Raw genomic sequence first — 26,156 nt, 5'->3', positions numbered from 1 at the left:
TGAAGAATAGACTCCAGGCTCCAGGACATGCACTATTATTTATTACACTAATACTTGCAGGTTGATCTTTTCAAAATGCTTTTTTGTTCTCTGGCCCCCAAGATCTACAGCACAGTATGAGGAACTGTTATCTTTACTGTAGGAATAAATACCAAAGGTCACATCTTGGAGGAGTGGCCCAGGATTGTTCAGAATAATGTCTTTTTATCATTCTTCTAGTTGATAATGGTGGAAAATTACTCTCCAGCTTTTCCACATAAACTTACGAATGCTTCCCATGAGATTGTGGATTAGTGTTATTAAATGGTTGCTCTGGATGTAATGAATGTGAGGGTGGGGATAGGAGAAAACAGAAGGTTTTTGCAGAGATTGTTTCCTTGTCCAGGCTCCAAAAGACATTCCTAAATTGGAAACATTAGTGATGGCTCTATGAACATTGCCTGATACTGATGGAAAAGCAAAGTACTTTGCTTCAAAAATGTATTTGAGTAATGTGGTACCACATTACTTGTCAAAACAGAAAGGTGGCTTTTGAATTCCTATAAAAATGTCATAGAGAAAAAGCCAATACTAGCTACAGGGCTGCAATTTATATCTTACAAATGCTGATATGAATGTCCCTTGGGAAACACAGCGGCAAGAGAATGTATGTGGTAAACTGAAATATACAAGGATTTATTTTCTCCAAGTTTTACTTTTTGGTTTGATAAGTTCACTGTGATGGATGGGAACACAATATATAAAATGACTGGCTTGTATACTCAAATTTATGAGTATATACCATTGAGCATATACCATACTTCAATTTTCAGATTGAGATAGAAATATATTACTTATTATGGATGATATTATTAAGTTTATTTTAAATTCAAGAGCTGTTAATTGCATATTAAAATAGTAGTTCATGTCTATCTCAACTTTTGGTAAATCTCTATTGATGGATAAATCTTTTTAGAGAATTTAAATTGTCAGCAGAACTTATATTTCAATGAATAATTGGGAATTTCCTTCAAGAGCTAATAAATTTTACCTTTATTGTGACAGAGTTCTTGAGGTGCATATGTAAAGAACTGCCATGAGAAGAACTATGAGATTTTTATATCTTTGAGAACAGACCCAGTAATGTCTGCTTCAGATAGTTGAGCTGCACAATTATCAACATTTAGAATAAATTAATTCATAATCTCTGAATAGTGATGAAAGACTGCAAATGAAAATTATGCTGAGTTTGGTGGAAGTATAGAGTTGGAGCAAAGTAATTTTTATTTCTAACACACTTCATTCCATACTATATAGTTTTTTTTTGTTATGCCAAGCAACTAAGCATACTAAAGTCATATTTTGGTAAAAACTGGATGGGATTAGATTTTCAGCCAGAATAATGCTCAAAAATATAGGTACTTAAAATTTGAATAACTTAATTTTCTTTCTCTTTTGAAAATGTAGCCCTGCAGCAGATCTTTTGAAGTGTAAACTCTGAGACATAGGAGTATTAAAATAATCATGGATCTGGAGGAAAAACTCAAAAACATCCAGCACAGATTAATCATGAATAGAAATTCATTTGAACTTTCTCTGGTCTATTAAATATGAAAACATTTCATATTTCAAATAGAAAAAAAGGCCATGATGAAAGTTTTGATCAGTCAGTGACATTTCTGGTGTAACACCTGAATATTCTGATTAAGGTTGAAAGTTTCTATGCAGCTTCAGCAAACTTTCTTGTATTTCATACTTTTTATTTATTAGTACTATTTGAAAAATGGCTCAATCTGTGCTACAGGCTGAGGAACAATGGTAATTAAGAATGAAAACTTCCAGATGACTACTTTTGCCAGACATAGTATTTTTATTCTGCAATTTCTTGGCATTCTGTTGTGAAATTCATGTTTTCAGACTTTCTGTGATAACCTGTTTCCCTACACTGGATTGTATCTCTGAAGATAATTATTTTGTGCAACTCCTGTATTGCAGACTTTTTTTTTTACTGGAAAGAAGTTTCCTGTTGGAGTGGTTTCTGTATGTGTGAGAGTGGCTGGGTAATGATCAGATTCTTGGGAAACTTGTGGTTCAGGAGCTTCTGCAGAGAATTGTGCTGTTGTACTAAGCATCACTGAATCTCTAAAAGGTATATTTTTTTTGTCAAAATAACTAATTAAATAGATTGGATTAGTCAGGAAATCGACACTGATCAAAGAGGGTTTTTTTTGGACATCAGTTTTGAGAGTCTTAAGTGAAGAGAACAGTAAAATCATGAGTCACAGAAAGAGTGTTTTGAAATAGCAACAGTGGAAAAACCCGTTTTCAAACCAACTGTATAAATTAACTATTATTGTGTAGGAACACTTTGTGAGGAAGTATATTGACATTGTTGCTGGGCAAATGTCAAAACTGCAAGTCACTGTGTCCCCACTGACTTTCTTCCTGGAGTCAAAATCCCAAATCAAGTCTTATATTATGTATGTATTTATTCCCATTACCCCTGAATTAGGACATGAGGATTTTCCCCTGTGAAAATCCTCCATGAGTGTTAAAAGTGTCTAGCAGAAATTACATTGCTCCTCACTTCCTTCCATTGCCATCTGTGTGTGGGTGTCTTTTGGGGGCCAGTATGACAAGAATTGGAAGAAGCATTTCTGAACTAAAATATTGTATTTCTTAGAGATATTAATGTGGAAATATAAAAAATACATAATTGCTTGAAGCATGGTCAGAAGTTTCACAAAGCTTTTTTTGTTGAACTTAGAAGATTTTTGGTTCTAGACTCTATTTTCAAACTACTAATGTAAAAAAAATAAGAAAGCAAAAGAGTTTATTGTGGCAGGGATAAACTCAGGCAGCTTTTACTGTGCTGTGAAGATTAACAAAGTGCAATGAGCAAACACTTACTGATATGTGTATGAGAGAAAGAACATATGCTTACCAATCTACCTGTTTTCTATATACAAAGTTGTCAGCAAGACACAGTAAAACATCCAGTAGATAGAAAAAGAAGGCTAGATGAACTATTTATGGCAAGTAGCAGTTTTTTCTCTTAAGAATACATTGTCAGTTTTCCTGAAATAATCTTGGATGAGTTTTTCACAGTGAGAATTCAAGACAATTAGACAAAAGTGATGTTACTATTGCCCTTTTACATGCTATTTTAAGAATGGGAGGTCAAACTTGGCATAGGAGTCACGTATTCATTTCCTTCTCAGCTTTTCTTGAGGGTGACTGCTCTTACATTCATACCCTGCAGTGTTCTCCACCAGGGTACACATGCCAGTGATGTTCTGCTTCCCATTAAACAGACTGCACAGCAGTAGGGAGGGGAGTCCAGGTGCTCAACTTCCCACATGGGTGTCCTACAGGTCTGTAAATAATTTATTTTCTCTTCTCATCTCCCAAGCTATTTAACACAAAAGAGCTACAACTCCGGCAAAAGGAATTAAAAGGCCAGAACCAGAATGCCGCAACCAGAATGCCTAAAAACTGAGGTGGAGACACTCAAGTTCAAAGGCCTGAAACTGCTTGTGTCTGAGCAGAAATTTGGACCAAGCTGCCTCATGATTTAGAGAATGCAATTAGCAGACAGTAGAGACTGTTCTCTTCCATGTGGAGTTTCTCATTATTTTTAAAAAGAAATTACATCATCATTGAGAAATATAGGAAAAAAAAAAGCCTTTTAAGCTGGTGGCTAGGTACTGACCTATGAGGTGGGGCACTGATACTGCAGAACAGCCTCATTGCCTGTTGATTTACACTGTACACACTGGTGGCATGGACACCATTATGCTTGGTGTTTGGAGGCTTCCTGCCCTCCACTTGGCATTGGATCCAGAACTATTTTGGAGGATGTAATTTAGCTTGAGTTCCCAAAGGTAATGGTAGATGGAGAACATGATGAATAGCTGAATTCTTGGCTGTTTCTCTCTTAATAATACCCAAGTCTCTCTCCAGATTTTGAAAGGTAAAGAGAGGAATTGATTGAGAGAAAAAGAAAGGGGCATCATGATGAGACAAGTTGGAAATCACTTAGTTTCTTATCTTCTTTTAGCATTATTTAAGATTTCTGATGAACAGGAAATCAAGTAGGTCACACTAATAAGTCTCCTGGTCTCCTTATTTATCTGTTTTTAAAAGTTCTGCTTGAAGAAAACATACAGGAGTTAAAAATGAAGTGTGCTTTTATTTTTTTCTGGTTCTGGCTGGTTTGTTTTTGTTTTGTTTTTCTTTTTTATTTGGAGGTGAGGATTTCTCATAAATGAAATTTCTTCAGGGCATCTTTATGGTGTTCAAAATTCTACTCATATTTTATGGGCTTTTCCCCCCCACAAATATTTTTTACATAGAGAAAGTTTTAAAGATTTTACATGTCATGTGCACATTGAAACTCTATTATCATTCATCAAGATCATGAGGCTTTACATCATTTCGAAGAAAAGCATAAAATTTCCTTTGCAGTACACAGGCTGTACAGGACTTTCATGAAACTTAGTTTTTCTAAACAGCATTGCTCTTGTCTTGCAAATGTTTAGTATGGAGCAATGTTCGTCAGCAAGATGCTGAACTCCAGTGCTTGGGATAATAGCCTTGGGATTGCAGGGTTTCATCAATGGTTACTGGCATATTGCCAATTATGCACAGCTAGTGTCACCTGTAAAATGGTCATTTGTGGCTGTGGAAGAGATCTAAGTAGAGGATGTCTTTAGGGAAACTTTAGAGATAAATGTTGCTGAAGTGAAGCAGCAATTCCTTCTGCTGGAAGACACAGGGACCTGTGTGGATTGCCACTTTTACAATAATGAGAGGCACAGATACACAGCTGTATTTAATTATCCTTTTAGTGTTTATAAACCAGATTTCTGCTCTGAAGCTTGGTTATGAGACAGAGTGTGACTCTGGGGTTTACATTACTGACATTTGTTGGTCAGCACCATAGATTTATTTCATATTGGTAAGGAAATGGAAGAGATTTTGCATTCTTTATTAGCTCTTTAACAATATGACTGTAGATGAATTTTCCTGTCTAAAGTAGAAAGTCACAACAGTATCAAGCAACATGTTGTTCTTCACAAGGTTAGGCTAGCCAGAATTATGGGTCCTTTCTGTCCTTCTAGGCTTGCATGTTTCTGAGCACTGCTTACAGCTGAGAATGGAAGAATCCAACTCAAAAGCAGTAGGATGATTCATTTGAGGGTTTTATTTCTGCAAATTCCTTTATCTACCTTCACTTTGGAAAAAAGTATATTTCAGCTTATGTTGTTTTAAAACTAAAAAACTGCAATTACTTTTCTGCTTGAGTAGTTTCATCAAATCTGCTTGAGTAGTTTCATCAAAATATGTCATATTCTCTCTACAGCTAGTATTATTCAGATGACATTTTTAAATCTGCACCTAGGTACAGTCTTCCTTAACAAAACTCAAACAAGTGTGTGGTCCACCCTCAATTATAATAGGTCAAAAGAGTAAGTTTCTGCATTTGTTTTCATCAGTAATTCTAAAAAAGCAAGTGGCAGAAATATGTGTGAAAGTTGAGATGTAAATAATTCCCAATCAAATTGCACTCTGATCAATGATGGTTTTTTTTCTTTTAAAAAATCAACCCACTTAAATAGTAAAGGTCAGAAAGGTAAATGTGTAAGTTCAATCAGAAGGGTATTCAAGTTATCAGTATCAGCTCTTCAGCTCTGTTGCCACTCATGATAAAAAATTCTACCTAGTTAAATCTATAAATATATTTTACAATAATCCAAAAGAATACAGAAAAGAAAGAAAAAAACCCCAATTAACTAAAAATATAGGGTGGTAAGAATTTATGGGCTATATGATCCTTCAGGCACTTCTGCAACCCCAGTCTCAGAGAGGAGTCCCTTCATTCTTCTTTCACCTTTCTGTGGACAGTGCAATTAAGTGATGCAAAGCCTCTCTTTGCTCAGCTCTAATAGACATAGGAAAAATTAATCTGAATAATCCAGTATAGGTACTGGATAATAATGTATTTTTCCATACTTTAAGCCAAATATAATATAGCCATTGTTTTTCTTCCCTCTGCCCTTCTGCCTGTAACTATATAGTAATTGATTTCTTTCAGATATATGCATGAAGAATTCATACACAAACTGTATTTCTCAGATAAAGAAAATAAATGTTAAAATATCCATGCTGATATAACTGTGGCAATATATGCTATGGTTTGTGATTGTGAAAACTTCAGGGAGAATACAGATAATTTTTGCCCCATTCATCAATGAAAGGCCTTTCATGCAGAGTCTTCCTCTCCATTAGACAGCAATTTTTGTTAAAAAACAGCTAGTGCTGAATGTTTGAGAGACCACTGGCGTTTACAATCTCCCTGCTCAACTAATCCACGTTCTGTGTTTCCAATGTCTGAATCAGTGCTGAGAAATGGAATTGCACGTTATATTTTTTTAGTCATGATCAAGGATTTTGAAGTTTATGTCAGTGTCTAAACTTAATTTCCTGATGCATCACCACAAGTGATGATATTGAAGAAGGAAGTCAAAATGACCCAATACCCTCCTCTCTCAATATAAAAATAAAGAGAAATAATGGAAATACAGTACTGTTTCCTTGCTGATTTAGTAGTGGTCTTATCTTAAATTTAGACAGTGATGTTTTCTAGAGTCATGTTTATTAACTTTTCTGTACTGTGAGCTGCCGTGCAAAAAACTCCAGGTTCTCAAGGTGAGGTGGTGGTGAAGCAGTGAAGCTGAGCCAGCCAACCACAAGGCTCCCTTGAGGGAGCACCCAAGTGGTCTGCTCCTGCCTCTCAGCAGCTGCCCAGATTTCACGGTGCTGGGCAAACATGACCATCATGGTTATGTTGCTCTTGAGAGCTCAGATGGCAAAAGACTTGATTTTCAACAGCAAAACCCTCTCTCTTGCTATCAGCAATGCAGGGGAGCTTCATGCATTGCCTTCCCTCTTCCTTATCTGCAGATATTCTGAGGTCTAAAAGTAAAAAGAATAGGTTTCAGTTACTAAACCAAGATATCAACAGCAAAAGACTATTTTCTTTGCAAGGTTGAACTTGTGTCTTTATGAAGCAAGAAATCATTGAATTGTTTCTCAGTGGTCTCTTGGTTTGTGGTTCTAATTAATAAGCTGTACTTTCTTGCAGCTGTCTCTCCTTCCACTAGATATGTTTTTGAATTTTGAAAAAGATAGAGCATTTTGAATTTTGCTTTTTGTTTCCAGTACTACTATCATATCTTTTTTTTTCTGTCAGATCAAGGCTGACGTGGCTCCCTGCATCTGTGCATAGCAAAAATTTGATTTATAATTCCTGTGAAATTTTCTATAGGTCAGAACCAGCGCTTTTTGAAAATGTATTCTGTAAGGACTTGTTTAGAATAGGTGATTTTCTCTGAAAGGTAACCTTAGCATTGCCCTGGCCTTTATGACTTTGACTTGGAAATTACTATTGCAGGGTTGAGAGAGCATGCTTTCCTTAAAAATATTTTCTTAAAATGCTGTGACATCCTCAGCAGCTGCTATTTTTGAACCATTTCATTTAAAATTAATCACTTGTAGAATCTTCAGCAAGTACATTTCACAAAGAACATGACTGAACCTTTTTCATTTGTATCTGAATATAGATGTGGTTTTGCCTATTTCTTTAAAGATTAAAGTCTGTCTTTTTTTTGGACTTGAATAAGGTCTTGTGAATTTTATTGCCTTTATCAGGATAGGTGCTGGCATTTAAGGAATCTCACTCTTGGCTTTCAGGTTCTATGTCTAAAACCCCCCTTTTTTCAACTGTTTTCTGCTTTTGCTAGCTTTAAGGTATTGTTAAAGATTATTGCTTTGCCTTGTCCAATTTTATTTGCTTTATAAATTGGCATGACAACTGAAGGTTGTTCTAGGATTTCAAAATTCAGTTGGCAGTTAGACTGAAGTCTTCTGCACCTTGCAGATCTAATAGCCAACTTGCCTTTTTTTGCTGCTTGCTAGAAGTGAGGCAGGGAGACCTGGAGAACTTGAGAATCTGCTTTGACAATGTTATAGCTCGGTCTTTGATATAACACATTAAACAGTATACAGAAACTGAGTATCTGACACAGCAAACATTTTCTATTTTGGATTGCTGAAAGTTTCCTTTTCAGGTGAGTCCAGTGCCAAGGTAGTGGCCTCCATGAAATTTGCATCATCTGACAAGCTTGTCTTTTTGCTAGATTTCTGGTGATATGACAGAATCAGGCTTGAAGGTAAAAGATTTTTCATTCCATAAGTATTAGTCCTGTTTAGAAATAATGAAGTTTATAGTCTTGAATCATAATTCCTATAGATGTGAAGTGTCATGTATGAAAACTGTCAAGAATTTACTGGTCAGATTTTTTTCAAAGCTACATTCACAGGAAGTATTATTTTCCAGCAAAACAGTTTTCAGCTGTTTTGCTGCCTTGGTGGTTTTTTTTGTTTGTTTGTTTGTTTTTTTGTTTTTTTTTTTTTTCCCTGAGATAAGAAATTAGAGTAATGGTTTTGCCTTTAGAAACACATTTGCCTAAGTAATAAACCTTAGAAAAGGGCACAGGAATAATTAAGGGAAACAATATTGTTGATTAGACATTAAAACTAGTAGCTACAAAAACACCCAGCAAGCTCTACAAGTTAATACCTTTTTATTATTTTAGGACTAGAGTTGGCCCCAAGATCTCCCAAAGAAATATGAAGTAATGCATTTCTCACTTGCCATATGACAAATTGCAAGTTTGCTTTGCTTGAATAGCCTTTACTCTAGAAGGAGAGTGTTGATGTTGATATTTATTCATCTGTCATGAGAGTCATACCTCTGAAATCATCAGTGTGTTAGAATGCAACAGCTGGTTTAAACTCTGTCCAGGCTTTCATGTGCCAGGGCAATGGGTTCAGGGTAAAGTGTGAATAGAGCATCAATGAACTTTCATAATCAGATGCTGCCAATTTTCAAGAAAGTTGATTTCCCACTATTATTTATAATAAACCAAAAGACATTGGAACACATGGAGGTGAAATTTCTGATGTGCAGACCATGTATACTCAAATGTGAGTTTTCAAAAGAGGCAAAAAGGAAAAAGTGTTTGAAGGCAAGATGAAAAGAATAGAAAATTTCTTCCCATATGGTACCTCAGAGATTTGAAAGAAGACAAAGTTAAAAATCAGTTTTCAAAATGTCATTTTGTTTTTCCATTTTTTTTTTTTTTGATCTTTGAAGATTTAGGAAAATATTTAGGGCTGACTAACTTCTCTAGTCAGCTGACAGAAAAATATAACTATGCTTGGAACTGCATCATTGAGGTTTATGAAGTTTCATCTTATTTCATTAAACTAAAATTCTTCCTTCAGCGTCAACCTTCTAAATTTCATATGTATAAAAAAAGGGTTAAAATTTTATTTTAAAAAATAAAATATTTTTGGGATACAAATATCTGTCTGAAATATTTTGTATCCCTCCAACAGCATGCAAAGGTAAATTCCCTCATTTAAGGAATACAGCAGTGTAAATACTATGAGAAAGTCTGCCACTGCAGTTTAAAATCTCTTAAGATTTAGACATTTAACATAGCAATGAAAAATGCTGGCTCTGGACATGGTTGTTAAGTCTCTAGAGATTTTTACTGCTATGTAATCAAGTTTGTAATGCATACACACCTGGAAAGCTATGATATAATCAATGAGGCTTTGTAAAATACATGATAAAGCTATTCACTGAGTGTAATAAAAGCTAGAAGGAGAACCAAATTTCCTTTCTTTTCTGAAATGCTGTTTAAAAATACTGTTTTCATTGCCTTAAGAAAAGCAAAGAAAATTATGCAGTATGTAAAATACAGGAAGAAACTGAATCTAAGGAGTGACAGGGGAAATATACTCCACATTCTAATGCTATATATTATAGTACATTCAAGAGCTTTTATTGTTTTGATTTAGTTTATACTTGTGTAAGTTGTATAGATTTTTATTGTTGTTTTAAATTTAAGGTTTATAAAAGAGGTTTGTTTTTATGCTTGGTGGGGAATGGATGAGCAACTTAAATATTGGTTCTATAAGGAAATATGTGATGTCTATGTCTCTCTCTATTACATTGCTTGTCTGAACTGGGGGGCTTTTTCATGAAACATGAAGAACATGCTTATAACATCCCTCAGTGTTTCACCCATTTTCCCTCTAAGCCAGTTTGGTTATTTCAAGTTGCTCAAATTATGAATGTGGTTTGGGTTTTTTTTTTTGTCTGCAGCAATGCTTCATAATTTATTTTGTAAATCATGTTCACAGTGGGTAAAGTTCAACTGCAGATTTCTGTCTGAAATACAAGCCTGACTTCAGCTTGTGGCATTAAGTGCAAAGTGTGATAGAAGTGCAGTTGATAGAAGTGCATGCCCAAGAGGAGCAGATGGGTTAGGAATTAAGAGGTGAGGCTGGAAGGATACTCTGTGTGAAAGGCAGGAAGAAATCTGGTATCAAAGGTGTTGGGAGGTAAGCAATAGCATGGGACCTTAAAATAAGGCAGGAAATTAAATAGAAAGAAAAAGATATGCAATAAATGAAGGGATAGAGAGCAAGGGAGACTGGAATGGTAAGGAAAGCACTTCAGCACCGAGGAAAAATGAGTTTTGTCAATAGCTTAGCCATGAGGTGGAATTTGATATGCTGGTAGTCCATATATAGGTAACTTTGCCTTTACTGGTAAACTAATTTTTAAGCAGGGTGGGGGGGTGCACAGGAAGTGGGGAAACTTAGATTAAAAAAGTGTTTTTTCTATGTACATTTTGTGATAGCGTCATTTTTAAAATGCAGACTACTATTGCGCACTTAATGCACTTCTCTTACTTTTTGTAAGTCTTAGCCTAAAGAAGTTCTATGCTTCACTGCTAAAACAAAGATAAAAAAAGAAACTAAACTAAAATAGAATGGCCAGTGTTTTTTTTCTAGACAGACCGAGCAAAAAATGTAGATCTCTTTCATGAAAGAACAATATGAATTGCCTCAGGGATCTGAAGAACAGCAAGAGAAAACTTACCAATCTATAAATGCCTTTTCTTTCGCTCCTAGGTTCAGATATTGTTCAATGGTTAACGAAGAACTTATCGATAGAAGACCCAGGTAATTTCTCTTGTTTTCTTGTCTTCAAATTCTAGGGTTTTTTTCAAAGTTATTGGACCTGACTTTGTTTTCTGCTGCAGTGGGAATGCCAAGACAAACATTGGACCAGTACAATTTCAATGCAAAACAGACATAAAATCTTAGATACCTTTGCTAACATACTGAGGATTTCGATTATCCATTTTATTGCAGCTGGTATCAGAAAACAATATGAGAATGATAATGATAGTTCTTTGGTAGAAAATATGTTTGAGTGCATGAGGAATTTACTCAGTGTTACTCAGTATAAGCTGTTTTCTTACAGAATTTTTCAATATGCAAAAAATGCATAGAGCTATTAAAAATACATTCTTGTACTGTTACCAAAAGTGAATCTTAAATTTGTGCACTTCTATAGCATCTTAAATGGAAAATGAAATGCAAATAAAATGAGTGAAATGAGGAAATGAGGAAGAACACTTCATTACTTGATCAGCTGGGTTAGGACATGGAAAGGGTTTGGTTCAAAACTCTGCCTTGGTTTCTTGTATGCCCAGCAGGAAACACAGTTTGGTTATTGTATTTAGCTATTATTTATTTTCTGGATTTACAAGAATCTAGTTACCTGATCAGAAATTTTCCATAAAGGAATGATTTCTAGTAGAAAATGCTGAATTGTAGAAATAAAATATTCTATGGAGGTTCCCATTTTCTTTTGGTTAGAGGAAAAACAATCTTCCTTCTTTAAAAATGATCAGAAATTATCAAAATTTGCTTTTTGTTCCTTGCTTTCTTTCAGTTGTTTTTTTTTTACATTTTTGGGAGTAATTTTTGTCTTTATTTTTTTAAAATGTGGTTTTCTGTCAAATTAGAACTCAAAGTATGATCATTGCAAAAAGCAGAATCATTTAAAATTGCGACTTGAGCGTGGAAGAGCTATCAATACGTAATTTGATATTTGGAAATAGTCAGTTCACAACATATTGACGTGTTATATGAGAGAGATGACTACATTTTTAGCTAACTTAGAACAGTGTTGTATGCTTGCTTCCTGGAGATAATATGGAGGCTTCAAGTGACCTAAGTGTGATATTGCATTTCTCAGTTGTCAGCTACGAAACACTCACCTATTTGTGTTTACAAGAGTTTGAAAGATTTTTAGGCTATCTTTATTTGATATGAAAGCTTAACCTTTATTTGTCAAACCAGAGCTGCAATACTGGAATAGGTTGTCGTTCAGATTACCTGCTTGTTGCAAAATTTGGAATAGAAAAAGCTTCTGCTAAACAGAAAACATGTCTCCTTGGTTCCTTATGTTCGTGTCCAATTAAAATTAAACAAACACATAAACTACTAACATATGTAACCAAAACACCACAGTAATTTAACTGAAGCTGGGTTTTATCCTCTCAGATTACATGGATGGAAAAAAACTATCCACAATGACAAAAATGTCTTGTGTATTTTGGTCCTAGTCCAAAGTCAGCTATCTGGAGCTGGTTAAATTCTGATCTTCAGAAAACAAATCGCCCTAAATGTTTCCTTTGGGTAATGCTCAGAATTGCCAGATGACAGTGAACTTGACAGATGGTGAGCAAGAGTTTTTCACATGACAGAACTTCTGAAAATGTTCTGTTTTTTCAAAATCCATAAGTGTCTTGCTTTTCATTTCAGTTCTGGACAAGTCAGTCTAGAACCTTGTGTGGAAAAGCCCTTAATTTCTGCAATCTTTTGTCATTGTAATTTGGATTTCCAGTGTCTTCTGATCGCTTTTTACCTGTGTGTCAGGGTTTAACTCGGTTGTCTTTTAAAACTACCCTATAGGGTCCTGTTACAAATCACTTGTGAACCTATGCAGTTTTGTGATGCAGAAATAAATAATGCCTTAGTTTGCACTGAGAATTGTCATCTCTCTCTAAATCTGATATCAGCCACATACCAGGAATAACAACATAAAGTAGATTGGAGTGCATATTTTGAGAGTATATTCTACTCTGTCCAGACAAACATAAGGACTGTTTGCCCACCTCATCTACCAGTGCTGTGCAGCTACTCATGCAAGGAAGGCAAGTGAATTGTGATTTAAGGGGTAAATAGAGAGATTCTCAGAAGGGTCCTCAGGTTAGAAGGAACCTCAGAAGATCGGGTGTTCCAGACTTCCATGGAGCCTGGGTGAGATTATCGAGCTCTCTGTCCTCTCTCATCCTGAACACTGCCACTGACGGGACCTTCAGCACATCCAGTGATTGTTCTCACTGTAAAAAATTTGAATAGATGAAACCTCTCTCCATGCAACTTGTATTCATTGCCCCTTATCCTCTCAGTGTGGCTCCCTGTGAAGAGAATTTCTGTCCTCTAAGCACTGGAAAAATGTGTTGAGTCCCCACCCTGAGCCTAGTGTTCTGCAGGGTGAAAACATCTAACTCTTACAGTCAACTTGTTCTTTAATAAAACACATAACTAGTAAGAAGAAAGTGACGCTACCTCACTTTATATATAAAGGAGTAATATTTTGAAATGCAATTTTTCCCTTTGTTTTGCATATGGACTACAACTCCGATACCGTTTAAGTGTGAATGAAGTAGGCAACAATATGGGTAGTGGGAGAACATAAGGCAGAAGGCCTGACAGCAACATTTGCTTCAGTGTGTTAATAAGTGTAAAGCTTTCACCTGGAAAAAGCAATTCAGCAAAAAGGAGTAACAAGCTGGAAGATATAAACTGCCCATCAAGAAAACCATGCAGATTTTTAATAAATGGAAAATAATATTCGGTGGAATATTTGAAAGATTTTGGCTTGCTGCAGTAGATCTCCATCAAGAAAATAAACTGGAGATGATAGGTGGATTCTGCTAATTTGTACCAGATTTGAAGTTATTTCAGTGGAGCAGAGCTTGTGCCCAGAATAGCTGTGCACAATGCACTGTGCAGTTGCTGTTACATTGTTTGCTATTCAATATGTAGTTAAAAATGTTTGTGTTTCAGCCTACAATTCATCTGTAAAATTTTAAGGAACAGAAATTGTCCAAGTTATTTTTAATAGGGAAGTTTTATTCAGGCATAAATATAAGCATGATCTCAACCTGAAACGAAGCAATTAACTGAGTTTACAGAATTGTAAGGGCTTGTGGTTTGGCACTTAGACATGTGTTGTCGAATTGACCATTACAGAGTAAGTGCTGACGCTTCAATGATGTTGCCAATTACTCTTAATGTGGAAAATCTACTCTGTTTTTCTACATTGTGTTTTTCTTTTTTGAAATGATCATTAATGACATGAAATGCACCAGACTGACCACATCAGATACTGAAGTTCCTTTAATCTGTAGTGGGAAAAATAGAACAAAAAGAGTAAATTATTTAAAGGTATCAGCTCAAATTCCCAAGAGTCGAGCTCTGTACTTGGTTCTTGTACTGATTTCTTCAGTGCCCTTTTTGCAAACACTTGATTTCTCTATTCCCTAATATTCAACATCCTAATAGTAAATGATGCTGTTGTCTCCTAAAGGAGAAGGGACACTATGAGTTTTCTAGTCTTTTCACAAGAAAATGGTGTTATTCACAAACACTCATTTCCAGTCATCCTGTGAATAATTTTCATCTAGATGTCTCAGAAAATGCCTTTAAGTGTAGATAATATATTTAGACATAATCCTTGTGTTCCTTTAAAGTACCTTTATTCCTGGATGTTGCTTATTTAATTTTCTCATAGCTGCAAACCAGCTGAATTTGGCTGGAGGCACTTCTTTATCAAATGGTTGCTCCAGCAGAACCACTGCAGCTGCTCTAGAATGCTCAACCTCTGCATTTGCATTGCTTTGCTCCAGCTCATTTAGGCAGCCTGTTGAAGTAGTTTGCTATTGCTCTTGGTCATCAGGAATTACACTGAAGTCAAAAATATATATGACTAAATCTAAGTTTTATAGTTATGAAAAAAGACTATCTTGATTTTTACACCCTCCTGTGATTTTCCAGTTTCAGTTCTCACCATTTGTATGTAGTTTTTTCATCTAACTGGTATAACCAATCTGTAGCTAGATGCCCATCAGTATCCATGTGAACTGTGGTCACTGAGCCGGTGCAATAACAAGGGAGGGCTCAGTAGCACAACATCTGTTTTTGTTTCTTAGTTTTCCCTCTTTAGTAAAGTCTCTCTCCAGCAGCTGGTGTACTAATAATGACCTTGAAAATACACAGTACTTGTTTGAAAGAGTTAGAAGAAAAATGTTAAGGCTTTTATTTGAGTTTATGAAAGTTTACTTGAAAAACTGTTCCTTTCTCAGTTTTGCCTTTTCCCCAGTTATATGCAGAAAGGTAGCAGCAAAGAGCAGGAGCCAGACAAAATGTTCTAAACAATTGCCATTTGGGAAAATGCACCAGAGACCTGCAAGCAAAGGGGAAGTACTTCCAGAGATTGCTAACAGAAAAAAGAGTCCCTTATGAGAAGGAATGAAGAAGAGAATGGAAAGGTCACGTTTATCTTTGTGGTCTTTGCACTAATCAAAACCTGTGGAAGTGGAGCAAGAGTAGAATGCTCCCTTTTTATTATCCTGACTTAAAAAAATAACCAGCCCAAAAGCTCAATAAAAGTAATTTATGCTGTCCTGCGCACATACCATACCCCTCATGCTGGGAACCCAGGAACATCAGACACTCTCATTTTTCATATGCCTGATAGAAATTCAGGCACATTTTTTTTCCATAGCAAACCTCACAAACCTTTGTGAACTCCAGTGTAACTAACTTGCCAGCTTTCTTCTACTGGGTGAATTTGATCTGAGATTGTCAGATCCTGTAACATTTCAATGGAATAATTACTTTAATCTCAGATGCACAAAAAGAAAGTAGAACAAAATTCTGTTTGAGAATGGAAAATGTCAGAATTTACAGGCACTCCTTTATTACCAATAATATTAACATTGTGATACTCATGCAAAAAATCTATGGGTCAGGCTTCCTATAATTACAATCAGCATAGGGAATACTTACCTGTGTGGCAATCAGTGGACTTCTAGCCACTCCTGAGGTTCCAGGAGTGCAATGGTAAATGTTCACATGAAGAGGGTGTTTTATTTGCCCAAAGCCTTTAGAGAGGTTTTGTAAATGGTGAACAGAAGTGTAAGGTCTTCAATTCATTTGTGACAGGATATGTCAGGTTTAATGGATGTCATGTTTTTTCCACTGAAGCTTCTTCCAGATTAGTATAATCTATTATCCTGTGTAGACTGCATGTGTTAGGAGTGTTTCCAAGAGCACACAGACCTGCACAGCCTCCTGTTGTGAGATGTTTTTTCTGCAAATGTGCCTGTGCTGTTTGAACAGTCTCATTTCCATGTAGTCACTCTTGAAAGTGATTAATATGTTCCTTGTTTGGCCATTTTATTTTCTCACTTGTGGATAGGTGGTAGGTTACATCAGTACTCATTTCAATTTTCTTTGATGGAGCAGTAATTTCTCCTGATCTTTTTGGTAGGGTGGCATCTGGTTAAAAAAGAACAGTTTTTTACACTTATTGGGAAGATACAAATTTTGTGACTGGGATTGATGCAAAGTATGAGATCATTATCATGATGCAAAGTATGTTATCATGGTATTGGTGACAAAGTGTTTCTTTCACATAGGCAGATAGTTCAAACTATTACAACTGTTTTATCATGCTGAGCATGACTAAATAAAATTCTCCCTTTGTTATTTTCTTAAGGAGGCATTGTTTTGCAAGATTTCATAAAAATAGTTCATGTATTTTCACCCTACTAATTATGAAGTTTTATAGACATTTGAATTACCTGAGAAGCATGAATGAGTTTTGTCTGTTTAATTTATAAATAAATGTCCATCTTGGAGTAATGGGTAAAGATGACAAGTATGGAATTTGCTGCTGTCTAGCATAATATTCTGTGCAATAAAATGATTGTAAAAATAAAATTATAGTACTAGGTATTGGTATGACAAAATACACATGTTCAGTAAAGTTGCTTCTGTGAGCAAACTTTCTGATATTGTCAGCAGAATACTGATTCAAAATGGATCTCTTTGGGCTTTGAGCAACCTGACCTACTGAAAGGTGTCTCTGACCATTTCAGGAGGGTTGACACTAGATGAAATTTAAGGTCTCTTCCAACCCAAACAGTGCTATAAGTCTCTGATTCAATATTGTATATCTATAACTTATGTGATATACACATTTTCTGTATAAAACTGATCTCTACTGATGCTTTCTTATTTCTGGTTAAAAGCAAGGCATCAACTGAATTTTTTAAATTTTAGTTTTCTTGATAGTTTAGTTTTCTGTTCCTGATTCCATGGTGCTGACTTCAAAGACATTTATTTTAACAGGAAATAATATTGCCTTTAATATTAAAATCTCCAGATTATACTCAGACTTGTTTTCAGTATTCAGTATATCAGTGTCTGATACTCAATTTGGTTTTAAAAATTGAAACAAACCAACAGTCATCATACAATTCAGTAGGCAGCATGGGCTTTATTCCACTGAGGGCTTTGAGAGTCTCATTGAGAGAAAAGGATGAAAAAAAATAAGTCTGAACAAGCCTACTGAGATAAAAAGTTAATTGTAAAACTATCACCTGATCAAGATGATAGAAGCTGAGACATCAGTATACTCTAATTTTAAGGAATTTTGTTGGAAAAAACTTCAGCTGCTCTGTTGCACCATTTGAAGGAATTATTTTCATCTTGTTGTAGAACAAATTAGGACACAATCTAAATTACACAATTGAAAGCTTTGCCCATGAAGTTAGGGCAAAATATGCTGTTTTAGGGAGAACTCTGATAACTTTTCGAAATAAATAAATAAGTAATTTAATTGCATAAGTTGAATTATAATGATCTTCTTAATAAATTATTTTATCTCATTTCTACTAAAGTTATTAGGAATTTTTGTGGTTTTCTTACAGTTTGACAGCCTCCTTTTGAACCTTTGTGATCATACCAAGTTTTGGAGGTTCAAGAGAAAGAGCATTTGCTAATTCCCAATTCACACTGGCATAATTAATTAAAAGCAGCTAAATAACTGTCTAGAGACTTCATTAGATTTCTGCTTCCTGGTTTGCCAAAGAACTGTGTTACATAGTAATGGAAAATGCAAGTAGGTGGAAGTGAGATTTTAAATCTGGCCAATTTACTTGAATAAAAGCAGTTGAAATCCTATTTCATCTTGCCGACAGCTGCTGCAGCTATTTATAGTCAAGTAAACAAAAATGTTTTGATATTTACATGTCATATGTAGTATTTGATGACTAGAAGGTTAGTGTGAGGCTTTCTCTTGATTTTGTTAATTATTGACCGTAGGAGCATTTTAAGTTTTTCCATAGCACATGTAGAGAAATACTGCTCTACACACAGGGGCACAGTGATGGTCCAACATTTACTGTGCAAGGACATGACCTGCAATTTCATCTTGGACACATTAATATTCCCTAGGCACTTCCTCATTTTTTTTCAATATTTCCTCTCCTCTCCTCTTTTGTTAATCTCCATGGTTCATGTTCCAGTTTTATTGCATAGAATCTTCTGGTTCTCATTTTTTTATGGCTGGTGGTTGGATCTAATTCATGTGTTCTTCTGCATTCAGATGTTCTCCCTCAAATGTTTCTCCCTTTTTCAAATTTCACTGGTTTCATTCAGTCATCTACTCAAATTCCACAAATTATCAGGATTTTAATTGTTTGTGTCACAGATTGGATGATGAGAGCCATGTTGACCCTGGTTTTGTGGCTGCAAGACTGCATTTGGCTTCAGAACACTTGAACCACAAAGTATAAAATATCTAGTGTCACTAGAATTTAATTTTTATTGGTGCTAAAAAACTACTGTTCTCACTAAGTCTGAGGCTCAAATTAATTAAAAAATTAAAATCAAGCCATAAAAAAACTCTATTCACCTCATTTAGGCATGCAGAAATAGTTGCAAGTAGTTTACACTTCCTTTTGAAAATTTGCTTCCTAATTACTATCTAGTTTATAATACTTCAGTTAAACTGGAAAACTTAACCTTTTAATAGCCTTTAAGCTTATTAGAAATGTTAAATATTTGCCTCTTGAAATGTTGGAATTATTTATGTAATCAGATATAATCTCTAGCATGAATTGAAAAAAACCCCAAAAATATAAGAAGCAGCTACTATAGCATGGTAAATGTGGAACAAAATCACAGACTCATTATAGTTTGAAAAGATCATTGTGTCCAACCATTAACACAGGACTGCCAAGTCCATCACTAAACTGTGTCCATAAGTTCCACATCTATACATCTTTTAAATACCTCCAGAGATGGTGAATCAATACTTCCCTGGGCAACCTGTTCCAATGCTTGACAACCCTTTCTGCGAAAAAATGTTTCCAGTCAAAATCAACCCTTGTGTAATTTGAAATAATTTCCTTGTCCAATCGGTTGTTACTTGGAAGAAGAAGCTGACCCCCACCTGACTACAGCCACCTTTCAGGCAGTTGTACAGACTGATAAGGTCACTCTAAGATTCTTTATCTCCAGGCTCAACACCCCCAGCTCCCTCAGCTACTCCTCACAGGACTTGTGCTCCAGACCCTTCACCAGCTCTGTTGCCCTTCTCTGGATATGCTCCAGCGCCTCAAAGTCTTTCTTGCAGTGCAGGGTCAGAAAAACACCTCTAGTTTTTCTTGAGCAGCAGCAGCAGCAGTTACCTAGCAGTCTCTTTCTGGGCATGTACAATTGGGAAGGTTCATATCTAAAATGTTTAGCATTTATCAAAATCCAATTTCAACTGTTTTATTGTGTAATGAATTAGTATCATGTAGTTTTACATTTTCTCCTCACAGTTCACTTTTTGCTGACCTCAGTAATGTTATACTTCCAGCAAATTTTATATCTGATGTAATTTCATCATTCACAACCTTCTGTAGATAATTTAGAATTATCCTGAACAGCTAGGACCTACTAAACATAGTTACTGGGATTACCCCTGCTTCAGTGTAATATTATTATTTCAGTGCAATATTACACTATTTAGTGTAGTAACTGACCTGCTGTGCCTAACCTTTATTCCCTCCTTTCTACCTATTGCTTTTCTCATGATCTGCTTAATACCTTTAGAAAACATTTGAGATAATCATGCCAAGAGCTCCCTGGGAATCCAAGATAATATGTCAACCAGATTTTCATAACCTTGAATGTTCTCTATTTCCACATAGGAACACTCACAGAGTTATGAGATGTATCCAGCAACAAAAGTCATCCTGAATCTTCCTTTTTTGTTGCATTTATCTTTATTTTCATCCCTTCTATCCTTTATTATAGTCCCTAACATGCTGTCTGTATGGGTGTCTGTTTTGTGCATCCTTTTTTTCCGTTACATTTCCCCAGGATGTCTTTCTAAAACCTAAGGACATCTTTTTCAATTTTTTTCTTTAGTACTAAGGATTATTAAATTATAAGCGGCACACTATGGCTAACAGTTCAGCCATTTAATATTTAACTTGCCATAAAACACATATTGACCATTATTTTGAACCAGATTCTTCTGCTCATTTGATCAATGTATTTTAAAGACTTTGATAGTTTTTGCTGCTGCTATTCTCATGAGTCTATCTCTTCCTTCTACATTTTGATTCTGTCACTAGAGAAGAAATAGGTCATTCATTGAGGCTTCTTCTCTTTTTGTGGGGAAAAAACGCACTTCTGAAAGAGTTTTCACTGGGCTATTTTTGCTAGTTAATATCTGTCAGTATTTCTTTATTTTTAATAGCAGAGTTTGCCTGGCTGAATTGATAGTTCTCTATAATTATCTGTGTAAATCTCTTGCAAAGGGGAGAAGTGAGCACTAGGAGTGGGAGTTATGATAATAGGAACATGGGATGGTATAATATGGAAATTGGCAACATTGGAAATTTTGCTCCCTCATTTTGATGAGAACAGTGAAATATATTTTATTTGCCAACCAAACTACTATAAATAATGGACAAATAAAACTCTCTGAAAGAGATCCTGTTTGTAATAACTACCTTGGGTATTCTTGTATATGTGCATCCCAGATAACTGAATCTGATCACATGGGAAGTGGCATGTTATTCTTCAGAAAAGCCACCTCCACACTCATTGTTGTTATCCTTCCTGAGCTTTGATGGCATTTTTTTCTTGGTGTGTGTCTCAATGACACCAATTTACCTATAAAGCTGTTAACTCCTCATGGACTTTAAAAATCACAGCACTCTTCCCACAGAGAAAAAAAGTACATTATTTGCAGTATTTTATGCTCTCAGTTTGCTGGATGTATGAAGAATGTTATGAAGAGAATTGTCTTATTCTTTTTTGAATTGAGTGCCGTGAAAGAGGCAGTTATTTTTCTAGCTGTGGCTGCTGTGTGTTCTTTGTATTTTCTGAACTGCTTGGTCGTAAGTGGGTGTTTTGTGATTATGATAGCAATCCATGACAATGACACAAAGTTAATGGTTGGTGCAATAGCAATTCATATCAAAACAAACTTAGAGACTAAAGAAAATGTCATGATTCATCTTGACCAGCAGTAATCATTGTGAGAGTCAGGGCTACCTATTGCTTCCCTCACCCAACTTCACAACCTCCGTGCTGACTGATGTCCCTCTGATTCAACAATATTATTTTCTGTACAAATGTTATCTTCTGAACAAATATTTTGTGCACTGAAAAAGCCTGTGCTTACTCTTTATATTTGCTGGCCACAAATCCAAGTGGTGCATCAACCACACTAGTTATTCACATGCCCCACGTCTGCCAAACCTTAAGGACAGGTCTCCTCCTTTGAAACCCCATCCCAGATACAAAACTGTCTGCGGCAGTGCCCATTGGTCATGTGCCTGGAACGTGCTTTTTTAAATGCTCCAGAGTTGTGGTGTCCAAGCAGAGCTGGCTGAGAGGGGAGTTGACAGCTGTGCCTTCCCTTGAGCATGGCAAACAAAGGGAGAAGCAATGGCTCTGTGCTGTGGCCAGGAAAGCACACCATCACACCGGGCACTGTGTCTGATGGAAATGGGATGTAAAGTACCTTTCCTGGCTGATACTAGCATGCACAAATTCTTGGGTGTCATGTGAAGAATGAATCACATGCTTCCCCACTGAACATTTGCAGCCAAAAAATTTTTTCACATATCTGTAGACTCAGCCACTGGGGGCGAGAAAAGTAGGAAGATCTGGTGTGCTAGCACTATACAAGAAAATTGAAATAATAGCATAATAATTATAATACTGAGCAGAAGTAGTCCGTGCCCAGTATTTTGGGTCTTTTACAGATGCTTGAAACTGTGAAGCAAGATTTCATCTGAAGGAATTCTCAGAAGTAGTGTATTTGCAGTAATTGGAATTTTTGTAAAATTTTGGGTTTTGTCTTTAGCAGGTTTGCTCAGAAGGGTGCACATATGACTTTAAATATCAGCTCAGAGTTTCATACTGGAGGAGGGAATGAGTGAAGTGTTTGGAAATATCTTACAGAGATAAGTTCAGAGAGTCATTAGGGAAAACAAGACACACAGGTTTTGATTTCCTCTATTTTGCCTTAGAGAAGCATGGGAATCAAAGCTTAAACCAAAAAGTTGCAGTTTCAGAGGAAGACTCAGAAGGAAAAACAGGAAACCCATACTTCAAAGGAGTTTGGATTTCACCCTTCTATCATTTTGATTTGAAGAGACAAGAGATATCAGTGATAGAATAGCAAAAAGTCTGTAATTTCTACAAAACTGAAAATAAAAAAGATCAAAGACTAGTAATAGTGAAATTAGAGGAAAAGTTTTATGAATGCTTTCATTGGTACAGCACTAGATTCCACCACTGAAAAGCCTGATTGCTGGTGTGATATTGGTAAGTACTTTAAAAAATTGAGGCTGGAGATAACAGGGAAACTATAAAGGCAATTCTAAATATTTTCATGCTGCTTTTCATGACTGCATACTGGATGCACTGTGACAAAATCTAGTTACCAAATTGTGCTGTGTTCGCTTTTGTCTGGTAATTAAGCCTACCTGTTGGTTACATCTTGGATGAATTTCTTCCAGCCTCTGTAGCAGTGCGTTTCCAGTTTGCCAAACAACCACCACAAACAAATATTCCAGAGGTGAAGTTACAGCACTGCTCAATGCCAGCACCTTACTCCTCATTTGTCTGTTTCTTGACACCTCATGTTGCAATTCCAATTTTTTTTTCTTTTTATTTTTTGATCAACATGAAAGCTTTGGTTATCACCTCAAGTCAATGTATTTTAGACATCTCAGGCATCTGCCTTTCAAGATCCAAATTCATTAAGAGAATAAAAGCAGATTTTAGTAGGACATAGCAGCACTTAATGTGTTGTGAGCTGAAATGCAGTCGGAAACCATCACATAGGAAAATTATTAGGAAATGCTTAGAAGGTTTTAAAATGAGGGTTTGTGTGTTGCTAGCTGGGAGAAGCAGCTTCTTTTTAAAGGACTACTTTTTCCCCCCCTCCAATGTGGTAATTTCTTGCTTTTATTTTTCCTTTCCTGTAACTGAATAAAGGTCTTTTGCTTTGTTTTTGTTTTGTTCTTTTCAGAAACTGTAGGCCAGCTTCCCCTTTCCTTCAGTCTTTGATGGTGACATGTCTTCTGTTGATGCTATCTGGATGAAAGTTTTTCAGATTTAGGTCAGTCCCCCCATTCACCCACATCCTGTGAGCACATAAGGCAGGTGTCCCTGTAGCAGAGTAATCGACAAAATGCTCTTGATCAGGCATGAGAAGTAGGACATTGTGATTATGTAGATGATTATGATCAGATTTATTGCTAATACAGTATCTAAATCTTGCCAATACAATATATAACCAACTGTGTCATCTACTACAGTGGATTATAGCATAATCAGGCTGTGGTCCTTCCTGCTGAGTCAGTAAGACTCCCCTGCTTTCTAAACTTCTTGGACAAGTCTGGGTGCAGCTGAGTCCACTTAGTCTCAGATTTGGTCAACAGTTGATGTTTGAAGGCTTATATTATAAAGAGGTGCAGCTAGAAATGTACAGGTTTGCAGTCTTTGGCCTTGCAGAATTCACAATTACAAAGCAACGAAGCATAAATGTAACTACTCCAGGATTTTATCTCTGCATTTGACTGGATCTTAGTGCATTTTAGTCACCCATCCTAAGGTGTTCCTCACCTTTGGGCTGGATGTACTCTTCCAGAATCCCTGCTGGGGGGAGTTTCCACCCAGAAACTGTGTCCAGCCTTGGAAGACCAGTTTCCCCAGTTGGACCAGTCTCCAGAAGCATTTTACACCCTCGCGCAGGCTGATGTGGATGAAAGTCAGTCACAAGCATCTCATCTCCCCATCAGTGGAATACACTAATCATGTGAGCATCCAGAAATTCCTCCTGAAATACCCACCTGGTGTTCTTATCTTAGGGCAAACTACACTGCCCATCAGAGACAGGGGCAGAAAGGGGAGGATGCAAGAGGATCCAGCTATCTTTCATCACTGTCACAGTGCCTGATTTGTTGGATGTTTTTGTGAAGAAAGTAGTTGATGTTTCAGGTGTGCATCATTGTTTCTAGACTTGGGATGCACTGCATGTTGCACATCATCTCAGACTATAAGGGTGGAAATTACCATTCCTTGGGCAGATGGCAACTCATAGCCCATCTTTGATAGGTTTTCCTCCTTACCTGCTGAGTGATGCTCCTACCAAAGCTTCTGCCCTGTTGATGGCATCAGCAGGCACTGTGTATCACAAGAAAAATCCTACCTATTTAGGTAAGATGCTTGTCGACAGATAATGTGGTTTGTGCTTGTTATCTTGAAATCAAGTATGAATCTCATTTTAATTGTGTTTTAGTAAATAATGCCTCTTCCTGGATTTATCCTCCTTAAAATGACTCTCACCAAGTGCTGCTCCCCTTACAAATTCAGATGAGACAAAAGAGGGTGGTTTATGGTGTTATGGGTGTTCAAGAATGTTTCTAGCTGGTTTATTTTCTCCTCTTTAAACACCAAAGTCAGGCCGAGACAGTGAGTCTCTCCTACGCTTCATGTCAGCGTGAGAAGAAGGTTGTATTTTATTACTCTAATCCTTTGCAGCTTGTGTTCACACTGGCAATGAAATGACAGCAGGAGTGAGGTGAGAGTAAGTGATAAAGTCTTGGCATTAGACACTTACAATGAATGTGTGCTTGTGAAGTTCTGACTCATTAATTCTTCTTCCAGGCTGCTGTGTGGTTTAGCAGTGCACTTCAGTGCTGTGATGGATTTTAAATTCGACAAATAACCCAGAATACCAAACGCTTTATTGTTTCATGGAAAGGGAAGTGTTCATTTGTTTGATATTTTTGGACCCAAAAATGTATGAGAACTGGGCAGTTTGGGTTTTTCACTGTTTTTTACATCATAAAGCAATTTTAAGGAAGCAAAATGCCCCAAGTTGTGTTCCATGTAGGAAATCTGTAGACAGACTCCAAAAAAGGACTTTCAAAATTGGAGCACAATTGGAAAATACTGTATTTTTCTTTCCTTACTCCCTCAGAGATTACTGCAAGGTGGTTCAGATGTGGTAAGACTATACTGGTATGATAGCATAAAGTATTTTATGGACTTCGGAGTAAAAATAAATATAGATACCACATCACAGGCAGACCTGAGATGTGTGAGAAAAAACAGAATTCACACCAATCACAGAAAACCTATCCTTTAAGGGGTTTCAAAGCACAGAAACATATTTATTCCAAAGAAAAACAACGAATGTTCTTCCTTTTTAATTCCCTCCTGTGGACATATCATAAGAAACAACTTGTTCCACCAATACCATACCCTGCAATTTAAGATGAACAAACTATCAGCAATCCATGCGATAATTATTACAGTAAGCAGAAAACTGCCCTATGTTTAAAAAGAAAATGAAGTCAAAACTCAACCACTAGGGTATGTTTTTCATTCCTTAGATTTTGTCAGATTACATTGTCCCAAAGCATTGAAAATATCTGACTCTTGTATAACAAAGTATATTAAAAGTGACTGACATTTAATCTGTCAAGATCACTGTCTTGTAATGGCACAGCAGATGGCTGGGCAATATTATGTCTCACAGAAATGATTTCTAATCAATCTATGTATATGTGTTGCTCACT

At 36.2% G+C, this 26,156-nt stretch overlaps 1 protein-coding gene across 8 annotated transcripts in view; it reads left to right on the top strand.

The window, feature by feature from the left end:
• The window catches only part of RGS7 (regulator of G protein signaling 7), a 233,350-nt gene that overhangs the window by 122,934 nt on the left and 84,260 nt on the right, over positions 1–26,156 (top strand). For all 8 annotated transcript variants that reach the window (XM_036380812.2, XM_036380813.2, XM_036380814.2 and 5 more), the window contains exon 4: positions 11,035–11,085. In XM_036380812.2, coding sequence (XP_036236705.1) covers positions 11,035–11,085 — 51 coding nt within the window. The remainder of the gene's footprint in view (positions 1–11,034; positions 11,086–26,156) is intronic.

Source organism: Molothrus ater, chromosome 3, assembly GCF_012460135.2.
Source record: "Molothrus ater isolate BHLD 08-10-18 breed brown headed cowbird chromosome 3, BPBGC_Mater_1.1, whole genome shotgun sequence".
NCBI classification, from domain to species: domain Eukaryota; kingdom Metazoa; phylum Chordata; class Aves; order Passeriformes; family Icteridae; genus Molothrus; species Molothrus ater.
Note: the sequence above shows the minus strand (reverse complement) of the source record. Positions and strands in the feature narration are given on the sequence as shown.